This window comes from Podarcis vaucheri (assembly GCF_965113315.1).
Source record: "Podarcis vaucheri genome assembly, chromosome: 15".
NCBI classification, from domain to species: Eukaryota; Metazoa; Chordata; class Lepidosauria; order Squamata; family Lacertidae; genus Podarcis; species Podarcis vaucheri.
The window spans coordinates 18,433,638-18,444,437 of record NC_138753.1 but is presented as its reverse complement, the minus strand read 5'-3'; the positions used below and the strand labels follow the sequence as shown (position 1 = coordinate 18,444,437).

The 10,800-nt window shown below is 46.4% G+C and overlaps 1 protein-coding gene across 2 annotated transcripts in view; it reads right to left on the bottom strand.

Moving 5' to 3' along the window:
* Positions 1–6,947: 6,947 nt before the first annotated feature.
* The window catches only part of ST14 (ST14 transmembrane serine protease matriptase), a 43,781-nt gene continuing 39,928 nt past the window's right edge, over positions 6,948–10,800 (bottom strand). For both annotated transcript variants that reach the window (XM_082201395.1, XM_082201396.1), the window contains exon 19: positions 6,948–10,287. In XM_082201395.1, coding sequence (XP_082057521.1) covers positions 10,126–10,287 — 162 coding nt within the window. In that variant the 3' untranslated portion in view covers positions 6,948–10,125. The remainder of the gene's footprint in view (positions 10,288–10,800) is intronic.

Sequence of the window (10,800 nt, the reverse complement as noted above, 5' to 3'; positions counted from 1 at the left end):
GACAGGAGACCACCATCACCTATCAAAGGGTGACATCTAGTGGTTCCCGGAGGGTGCTGGACCATTTTATACGTGCCACTGGTTGCACTAAACAGAGGCGTATGGATCTTGCATTATTCATTAGCTTTTGCAAAAAGTGGGTTTCAAAACTACATTTGGTCTACAACTGAGTAGCGATTATCAGCCTGCTAAGTATTTAGCAATACAGTTGCATCTTGGTTTTCAAACAGCTTAGTTCTCAAACGTTTTGGCTCCTGAACGCCGCAAACTGTTCCAATTTGTGAACTATTTTTGGAAGCCGAACTTCCCACAGCTTCCAATTGGCTGAAGGAGATTCCTGCAGCCAATCAGAAGCCGCACTTCGGTTTCTGAACGTTTTGGAAGTCGAATGGACTTCCAGAATGGATTCCATTTGACTTCCAAGGTACGACTGTATTACATATTCCTAGATAGAGGATTTGTAATAGCTAGGCCCAATGCTATGCCAACAGTACTTGAGAGTCTGTGCTTGTGAAAGGGATTCAACCAAACCACTAGCTCATGTTCTTTTATATTGTAGGTTTTATACGGTTATAAGATCCCATTTATCTGCCCAGGGCTCTCTCTACACTTGGGGAACTCAGATGAACTCTATGTCAATTTTAATGGCAGACTCTAACTTTAAGATTACTGAAAATAGTGCTGAGCCCTTCTCTGTAGCCACCAAAACAAGGCCACAATTTTAAGTGGAAAATGAGTTCCAGGTAGAGGTGGGGAATAAATTCAATTCAGTTTGCATCTAAAGGCAGATTTGCACTTCTGGAAACAATGCACACAGCCATCCTTTGAAATTCACACTTCTCTGAATTTTGCAATGCAGCCCTCCAGCCAAGGAATGGTACAAAAATGCCTATCCTAGCGTGCTTTTTTAAAATGCACACGTAAGTTAAATAAGGTACAGAAATGCATTTTATAGTTGGGGAAACCACTGCAAAAACACGCACATTGAGCAAAACTGCAGGCAAAAAGGTGTACAGTGGTACCTCGGGTTAAGTACTTAATTTGTTCTGGAGGTCTGTTCTTAACCTGAAACTGTTCTTAACATGAAGCACCACTTTAGCTAATGGGGCCTCCTGATGCCACCGTGCCATCGGAGCACAATTTCTGTTCTCATCCTGAGGCAAAGTTCTTAACCCGAGGTACTATTTCTGGGTTAGCGGAGTCTGTAACCTGAAGCGTATGTAACCCAAGGTACCACTGTACCTATAATGGAGCAATTCGGTGAAAATCCTGATGAGGACTTCTTTAAAAAACCAAAAACAATTTGTTAACTGGTGTGAAGATGCAGAGAACTGAACTTAAGGTTGGAAAAAAGAGAAACAGAGAAATAGGGAGAGTCACCCACCCCCAGTTCCAAGTCAAAAGTGTCTATTATAATTTGTTTATTATTACTGCCAATGGATTTTGTTACACTCTTATTTTAAAACGGGGCTATTCTGTAAGAGAGGGGATTGATACATCTACTTGGGGCGATGGGTGTGTGTGTGATTTGTGATATTAGAAGCAGCTTATGATAATACACAGACCCTGCTTGTTTGACACAAGTACCAGCACAGACCCCCACCTGTAATCTCCTGGCTCTCCAGAGGCAGAGACTAATCTTTAGATTTAATGTTTGTCTGTTGCTGAAATCCCACTCTTGGCATAGCAAACCCCTTCGCCAACAAGCTGCACACAGGCTGATTCGCAGACCAAGGGCTATATGGCCAAGGGGGTGCGGGGGGAGACATTCTTTTCTCCTCAACGGAGCTGCAGGACAAGGAGTCTGCAGGATATGTGGGATAAACAACAATTCCCAGGCCTGGACTTCAGCTCTGTCCCAAGAGAACCTGGGTATATTTCATTGCCTTGAGCCAGACCAGGGCTTCTGGGGTCCTCTCCGCATTCATTATCTTGCCTTAACCATGGAGCACTTGCATGTTTGCAGAGCATTCTGGGACATTTCCCAGAATGCATTTGGCATCTGCCCAGTTGTGTTCCTGCACCTATCTGAACTTGGGACGGGATTTGCAAGTTACCATTTTCTCCAATACTAACACAAAATACAAAGACTGTGTCTGGGCCCAGATATCCAAGTTTCTAGCATGAAGCAACAGGTCGCTGGTGTGCTGGTTTTGAAACTCTGTTTGAGGAACGCTAAATGGGTGACGAATCTACTCCTGGTGACCAGGAGTCTTAGTGGTGGTGAGCTGTGGTTCCTTCAGGGCAGGATTTGTGTGGAATAGAAGGGAGTCTGGGGTCTCATTTATCAGAGCAAAAGATCTGGGAGAGGGAGTTTTAAAAGAATCTGAAGGGGAGGCAAGCATACGTTTGTTTTCCAAGGACCTACAAAAACCTGGTGCCAGCTCTGCACATTTCTATATGTAAATATATATATTTAATTTCATTTAAACCCCACTTTTTTCCTCCTCTAAGGCATGGTATCCATGGTTCTCCCCTTCCTCATGTAATCCCCCCCAACAACCCTGCAAGGTAGTTGAGACTGAGAGGCAGTGATGGGCCCAAAGTCACAGCCAGTGAGAGCTTTGTGGTCAAGTGTTTCAACCTTGGTCTGTCTAGTCTGGCACTAAAAACTGACCCACACAAGGAGGGGGTCATTAAGTTCTGTCCAAACATACTTTACTGCACCACAGTTGAGTGGTGTTTCCCCCCCCCCCCAAATAGCCCTAGAGGCCCTCCAGAGTATTTTTTTATTGTACATTCATTATTATTAGTACTTAGGATATTATCTAGGCAGAGACTATCCCGATTTCAACACTGTCTGTATCTGCAAAGCTTTCAGGGCTGATACTCAGCTCCATTTCCAATCCATGCAGGTCTTGCAATTTCCTGCAGAAAGCTGTACTTTTCTTACTACAAAGTTTCCCGGGTATTTTTGTGTGTGCCCTTCCAGACACCAATAATATGGTAACACCAGAGAAGCATCACACAACGGAAAAAGGAAATTATGTGTGGATGGCCCAGTACAAAACTGTCACTAATGCACTATTATTGCATCCATGACACGTTGCAGAATAATACGTACACCTGCCCCCTGCAAAAATAAAATACAAAGCCCCAGTCTGGAAGGGCCTGTCTCAAGCACAGTCTCCCATAGACAACGGGAGCTTCTGAGCATCCAACCTGCTCTCTCACCCGCGTGACCCCACTGTCAGGACTGTTTCTTGGTCACACTAGAATGTGATGGAATGCAGGGACCGGCTTTCATGTATGTGACTCATGATTCAAGACCTGAATTTCCCTTCTGGACTGTCAGTTGGGCTTAAGGTCTGTTTTCCTGGCAGCATCTGCTACCCTTTGCTAATTCCCAACCCCCTCCAAGCATCTAGAGCCTGCTTTAAGTGAGAAGGGGATGTTGCGGGTGGTGAAAGAGCAAGCTTGGCAGTGAAAGGAATAAATCTCCGCTAGCCTTTAAGGGCTTCTCCGTGTTTACAGCTTCCTCTCAGGGACAGCAAGGTACTCACTGAAACCTTAATGGCCTTCGCCGTGACGCTCCAGAGGCCAGCGGCTCTGAAGATTGCGCGGTTAACCTTGCAAAATCCCAGAAAGCGCTGCAATTTAAGACCCGGTGTAAAATAGGAGAATGCGTAGAGTAAATCAGAGCAGCTCACTCTAACAAAGATGTGTCAATGTGTGATTATCTACGGGGGCAGCACATTCATACCCACATCGTAGAACCTCCTGCATAGGCCTTTTCTTTTCTTTTCTTTTTGGCAATGGAAGATGCAGTTTCCTGCAATGCTTCTGGGAGCGTCCAGTTTCAAAGTTGAAAGATACAGCTTCTAGGACACTGCACACATGGAAGCCAAATGCAGCCCTCTAGCCAGTGTAGTGTAGTGGTTAAGAGCGGTAGATTTGTAATCTGGGGAACCGGGTTCGCGTCTTCGCTCCTCCACATGCAGCTGCTGGGTGACCTTGGGCCAGTCGCACTTCTCTGAAGTCTCTCAGCCTCGCTCATCTCACAGAGTGTTTGTTGTGAGGGAAGAAAGGAAGGAGGTTGTGAGCCGCTTTGAGACTCCTTCGGGTAGTGATAAAGCGGGATATCAAATCCAAACTACTACTCCTCCTCCTCTTCTTCTTCTCCTCCTCCTCCTCTCTGTGGCCATCAGAACGCTGCCCAGGCCACACACCCTTTGCCCAGGCCACACCCCACATGAGCTCCTCTTTGCACCCCAAGAATTTGTGCCTGGCTGGACTGTGTGCCTGAGCACTGAGAATGCCTCCTGCTTATTTGAACGGACGCTAAAGAGCAGCATGTGAGTGCACGTAGAAACTACTATCAATTATTACTAATTAAACTTCCAAGTAGCTTATTTGCAACTCAGGCAACTTGCAAGTAAAAGCAAACATATACATAAATTAAAATCGGCATAAGAGAGAACCAGTATGTTATGCAAAGGTGGAATTTATAAGTGTTACTCTGCGTGCTTTTCCCTCTGCCCTCGCCCGCCACTGGGCACATGGCCTCTGGAATGTTGCCCAGAAGGGAATTTGGCCCCCTAGGCTGCAAAAAACCTTCCCCACACCTGCTTTATGGCCAGGACAGCTCCAGCTTTCAGCCTGGGTGCAAGGCACACCAGCACTTGGCTGTCTTAAGCCAAAGACTGTCTTAAGCAAAATTGCCTCCAAGGGCTAAGCAGCTCCAATAATCCTTCCTAGCAGTGGCAGGACCTCCGTTACTCCAAGCCAATTAAAGGGGATGGATTGCATTTGGATTTGTCTACATTTAATTGCTGCTGCATCAGATTTGTGGGACCTTGGCGGGTGGACCGGGGGGGGGAAGGGGTGTTGTTAAAACTTTACCTAAGATTAGCTTGATTCTCTTGTGCCAATCATAAGATCCGCTGCTTTCTTTTCGGTGACCGAGAGGATGGGGGAAAGACCCGAGGAGGGGAAGCCTGCAAGTCACGGAGGGAGAGATTAAGGCAGCAGCTCTCGCAGCCTCGTTCCAAGCAGGTTAAGGAGGAAGAAATTAGGGAGAATTTCTACCGGGGTGGGGGAACCACTGCTGCTTATATTAGAGCAACATTGGCTACCAGCCATTCCATCAGTAGGACAAACAGGAATCAGGTGCAGTCCATCAGCTTTGCTGGAGTTCCAGTTCCATCAGGCACCTCCTGCCCCTGAACTGTGCCAGCTGGTCATTATAAAAAAAACCAATTGCTTAGAAATTGGTGCCTGAGTTTTGGTTTTTCCTCTTCCTTCCCTGTCCCTTTCCCTTTGTGCGTCTTTTTAAAGACTGTAATCCAGCATACAATGGGGCTGCCTTGTTTTAAATTGATTATACATAAGCCACTCCTGGAGCCTTTTTGCCTGGAGAGCAGGGTACAAAAAATGCTCTAAATGCTTTTGGTCATCCACCCCCATTAAATTCAGTCTGTTTTGTCCCCGACTTGTCTCTTTCGGGTAATTTGACGGATGCCTTTTATCGTTTTCGAACTTTCTGAGCCTGCCTCTGGTCCTCTTAAAATGTGTGCCTGAGTGTGGGGGGCGGGGGGGGGTCATGCATGCACGCACACACACACATGCATCTTTTGAGAACATGGCTCTAAACTGATTCACCTGAACCCTAAAGCACAACACAATCCACAGCCCTCCATTTCAAACACAATCCACAGCCCTCCATTTCACCTGCTGCAGCAACCGTGCCTCGTTTTGTTCTCTGCATAATCGTTTTGTACTCTGCACAACACAACAATGATTTTCTAGCATTTCCCAGTTTTCTCATACACAGGACCTGGTTGTTAAACCACTGGGAACTGTAGCTCTGGGAGAGGAATAGGGGCCTCCCAATTACTCTCTGTACCTTTAACTGCACTAAAATTTCCAGGAGTCTTCTGTTTAAAGTGGCACACTACTGCTTTAAATCTGCCTCTATTCTTTCCTCTCCACCCCTTAAACGTTTTTAACATCTAGCTAGCTAAAGAGCTTTGAGGATCTTAAAAAGCTCATTCATTTGCTTGTGACATTTTACTTGGGCCCTAATAAAGCTTTTAGTGTATTGCCCCTTTGGAGCACTGCTCTAGTGAAGACTGCACACAGGTACCTGCCATTTTTCTCCATTTGCAGAGGCGGTGAGCGTGTCATCTTCCAGGTGCTGCTGAACTACAGCTCCCAACCTCCCTGGCTATTGGGCCATGCTGGCAGGGTCTGCTGGGACTACCACAGCAGCATCTGGAAAGTTGTAGGTTCTCCACCACCCGCTAATTCACAGGAAAGCTCAGCTAACTCCATGATGGGTCTCTCATGCAGAAACAGTTTGCTTGAATTACTACCCTTGTTATAACAAGCTGTGGTGGTTTCCTAGCTTTGTGCAAGACCACAGCGCCATCTGCTGGAGGGGGAAGCACCAGCAGCATATATTATTGCTTTCCCCCCTTTAACATTTAATTACTACTCTTGTACAGTGGTACCTCGGGTTACATACGCTTCAGGTTACAGACTTCGCTAACCCAGAAATAGTACCTCAGGTTAAGAACTTTGCTTCAGGATGAGAACAGAAATTGTGCTCCGGCGGCGCGACAGCAGCGTGAGGCCCCATTAGCTAAAGTGGTGCTTCAAGTTAAGAACAGTTTCAGGTTAAGAACAGACCTCCGGAACAAATTAAATACTTAACCCGAGGTACCACTGTATGATCATAAAAATAGCCTGCTGGATCAGGCCAAATCCCCACCTGGTCCAGCACTCCGTCCTCACAGTGACAAACCAGCATGGTCAACAAATATAGGTCCCTAAATTATATCGGGGGTTGATGTAAATGACCTTTGAGGTTTCTCTCCCACCTGATTCCCATTCTCACACAAACAAAAGTTCTGCTTTAAAAAAAAGGAAAGGAAAGGACAACGTATTGAGATCATTTTTGTTACAAACAGTTCAGCACCTTTCAATGTTATCAAACGAGACTAACATTCTGTACAAAAGAATCGGTTTTAATGCAGATTAAAAATCACCAGACAATAACAATCTCAGTTCAGACCTTCAACAGCAAAAATGGGTTTCCATTTAGATGTATTTACAGTGTTATTTTCTTTTTAAAAGGTACAATATATACATAAACAACAGAAAGTTGAAAGTCAACTCATTTAAAAATAATTTTGCAACATTTTCTTTAAAAAAAATAAAAAAGATAAATTATTGGGAGGGGGTTCCCCTTATCTGTCCCTTCTTGTGGCTTCATTTTGCAAAAATGGAAATCACCGGCGCATTTCCTAGATTATTAAATACCCTTTTGAAAATGCAAATAGACACTTTTCCTGTTTTAGAAAACTACTTCTTTTTTGTTCCCTGCTTATTTTTTTTCACATCTGTAAACTAGACCAACAACGAGGGAAATAGCAGATATCTGGAGCAAGTGTAGCAGAGGTTCATAAAGAAAACATTTTATCGTTATAAAAACAAAAACACAATTAGGCACAAAAAAGAGGAACTCTGCCTAGGGAGTCTAGAGAAAGAGGGTCTCTCCCTATAGCGTCCTCCATATTCCCCTCCCCGTATCCATCTCTACTTTGGTGTGCTTATTACCCAATGCCCCACCTGCCCCATACATTCAAGGAACTATGTACCACTTTAAACAGTCATGGCTTCTTCCCCATAAAAATTGGGAACTGCCATTTGTTCAAGGGGTGGAGCTGTTATTCCCCTCACAGAGCTGGAATTCCCAGAGGGATGTAGCTCTGAAGGGAGAACAAGGGGTCTCCAAACACCTTGCTGCCCCCTTAACAAACTACAGCTCCCAGGATTCTTTGCGGGCAGCCATGAATGTTCAAAGTGGAAATCCGCTGCTTTAAATGTGCAGGGCACATGGCCTGCTCCCCCAGTATGCTCACCAGCATCCTTTGTTCTGTACTGCTGCTCCACAATCAGGGGTTCCACCGTGTTAAAAGGTGTCCTCTGCATTCCTATACAGCACCCCCAGACAGAAAAAGGGACCCCCTATAGTCACCCACCACTGACACCCAAAACAGAAACAAAGCTTCAGCATCACATGCCGAGATCCATACATTAAACAAGGATATACAATTAAGGCACATATTGGCAATGCCAATCTGACCCGTAACGGGCCAGAAAAATCTCATTCATGCACACATACAAATGGGTTCTCTCTCTCACTTCTGCACACACTCTATGGCTCTACCGACATCTACCCTATTTTAAAAGGAAAACAGAGGAGGGGGGTGAACTGAAAAGTGAAGCCAGTACCCTCCCCCCTTCACAAAACCCAGATCCAGAATGTTCTGCTAAGGCAGATGTGGAGAAGGTATGTCTCTCTGGGGTGCTGATGGATCAACTCCCATCATCCCTGATCACTGGCCCTGCTGGAGCTGAGTTGGAGTCCTTCAACAACATCTGGAAGGCCACAGCTTCCCCACAAAACTATAGTATCTGAGTGTATTACACCAGCTGGATCCTTGAGAATAACCCAGTGGAGGGAGACTACAAGTCCCAGAAGGCCATTCTTGGGATCCAGAAGTGCAGGATGGGGACACCTGGAAGTTGATACAGGATTCTGAGACACAGACTTAGCTACAATGCCTTTCAGTTCTTAAAAAAGCCAATATCTGCAATATTGAGGTCTGAGACTCCTTTGTATTCGCTCTCAACACCTGTACCCTCAGTTAGAACTGAGATGTCTTTAACCTTTGCAAAAGCAACTGCTTTGCAAGAGAGGATTCCCCTTATGATATTTTCGGAGCTATCGCCGCCCAAGAAAGTGAAATCCTGAAGCCGCTTAGGTGTGCACAGGCCACAGGTGTTCCAACAGGTCTTCTGTAGGAGCCCAAGAGCCTCATCTTTTGTTTTAGGCTTTCCGCGTCAAAGTCATCAGTGCAGGTTTAGACAAGGTAGAAGAAGGCGGTGTCAGTTACATAAACTTGCAAGGAGAAGCAACAGTATTGCAGGATGTTGGGAAAATATAGTACTGACCCGAGGATATACACTTTAACTGGCCCATGGGCAGAGACATCTGCAGCCAGAGCCATTATCCCAGGTGAGGTAAGAGTCACAATGAGCTCAAGGAAGGGAGGCGGGAAAGAAGTCTAAGGTGTGCCCCAGGTAGGCAAAGTTTAATGGGGCAGATGCTGGATACCCTAATCCTAACCCCCTAAACACATTTTATGGGACCTGCGATGGAGCTTCAGGGGCTGAAGGCAGCCTGCCTGGATAGAAAACCTGCTGCAACAAGGAAATTAAAACTTGGCAGAAGGGAAAGGGCTGGATGGAGGCAAGAGCACCCGTTTATAACCCAGTTATAACTGCAGAACTTTGCAGTTAACTCTGCATTTAACTGCAGTTAATTCTGCACACCTTTTCGGGGGAGGTGACACAATACCAAGATGCAATAGCAGATTTGATCCTATTAGCCAAGGCATTTCCATCAATATTAATATCTCTGTGTGTTTGCAGTCTGGGAAAAGAACACAGAAGACAGGCAACCTCTCCGATCTATGAGCTGCTTTGAAAAACAAACAACGTTCTGGGAACTATCCTATTCATATGGGGAATCCGGGGGGGGGGTTTGGAAGGGAGGGGGAGAAGAGAAAATAGAAGACGTCACACATGCTACAGCAGACCAGATGAGTCCTAAAAACACAGAACAATGCATCATTTCATCCTCTCTCTCTCTCTCTCTCTCACACACACACACACACACACACACACAAAAGTGGCCACTTGGTGTTCACTTAAGGCTACTTGGCCCTCATGCTGCCAACTAGTGGTCATTTAGGGGTACCGCACCTACCGGGCCCCTGCCTCAGGCGGCCTGCACAGGAGGTACCAGCTCCCTTGCAGATTTAAAGCAGGTTCACATTGAACTTATTTCAGAAAGTCTCTGGAGACAGAGAACATGAGCAGCAGAGAGGCGCTCTCAAAGGGGCAACTGCCCATCTAATCGGCCGCATACAATGAATCCAGGAGTGTCGCTGGTTTCATTTTCGGAGGGAAAAAAACCGAGAAGGAATTAGAGGAGCGAACAAGATTTGCAGAACCCCCTTCCTATCACAGGGGAATGTCTTCAGCTGCAAGCTTGACAGACCCAGAGATAGAAGAAGGGAGAGTCGTATGAACTGTCCCAGTCGCCGCAGCCGCCTACACGCCGGTTTGCTCTTTGATCCAGGCCCGCAGCGCCGAAACACGAGTGTACATTCCCGGCTTGTTCCTCTGGGCACAGCCTTCCCCCCAGCTGACCACGCCAGCCAGGAACAATGTGTTGTTGGCCTCCAAGCTGACCAGCGGCCCACCGGAGTCTCCCTGCAAAGAGACAAGAGCACACATGCTCAGAAAGGAGACCTGTTTTCATGACCCTTTGTCCACCAGCCCAAGGAGCCGTTTTGTTCTCAGGAGAGACCAGCATTTGCACCAAATGGCCTCCCTGGTGCACTGTGGTTCTGGTGGGGTTCCCGTGCCCTTCAGTTGGGTTTGGGCACCTCCAAGGGAAGAAGCTGGGATTGCAAGGCGAGGCAATGATGCCGGAGCGTCACCGCGAACAGAAGAGCCTGTGGGCTGCAGACAACCAAGTTCTACTCAAGAGTAGATGCACTGATATCATAGTGCAGTTCTTCTTATTAAGAAGAGTTTGGATTTGGATTTGATATCACTACCCGAAGGAGTCTCAAAGCAGCTAACATTCTCCTTTCCCTTCCTCCCCCACAACAAACACTCTGTGAGTTGAGTGGGGCTGAGAGACTTCAAAAAAGCATGACTAGGCCAAAGTCACCCAGCAGCTGCATGTGAAGGAGCAGAGACGCGAACCCGGTTCACCAG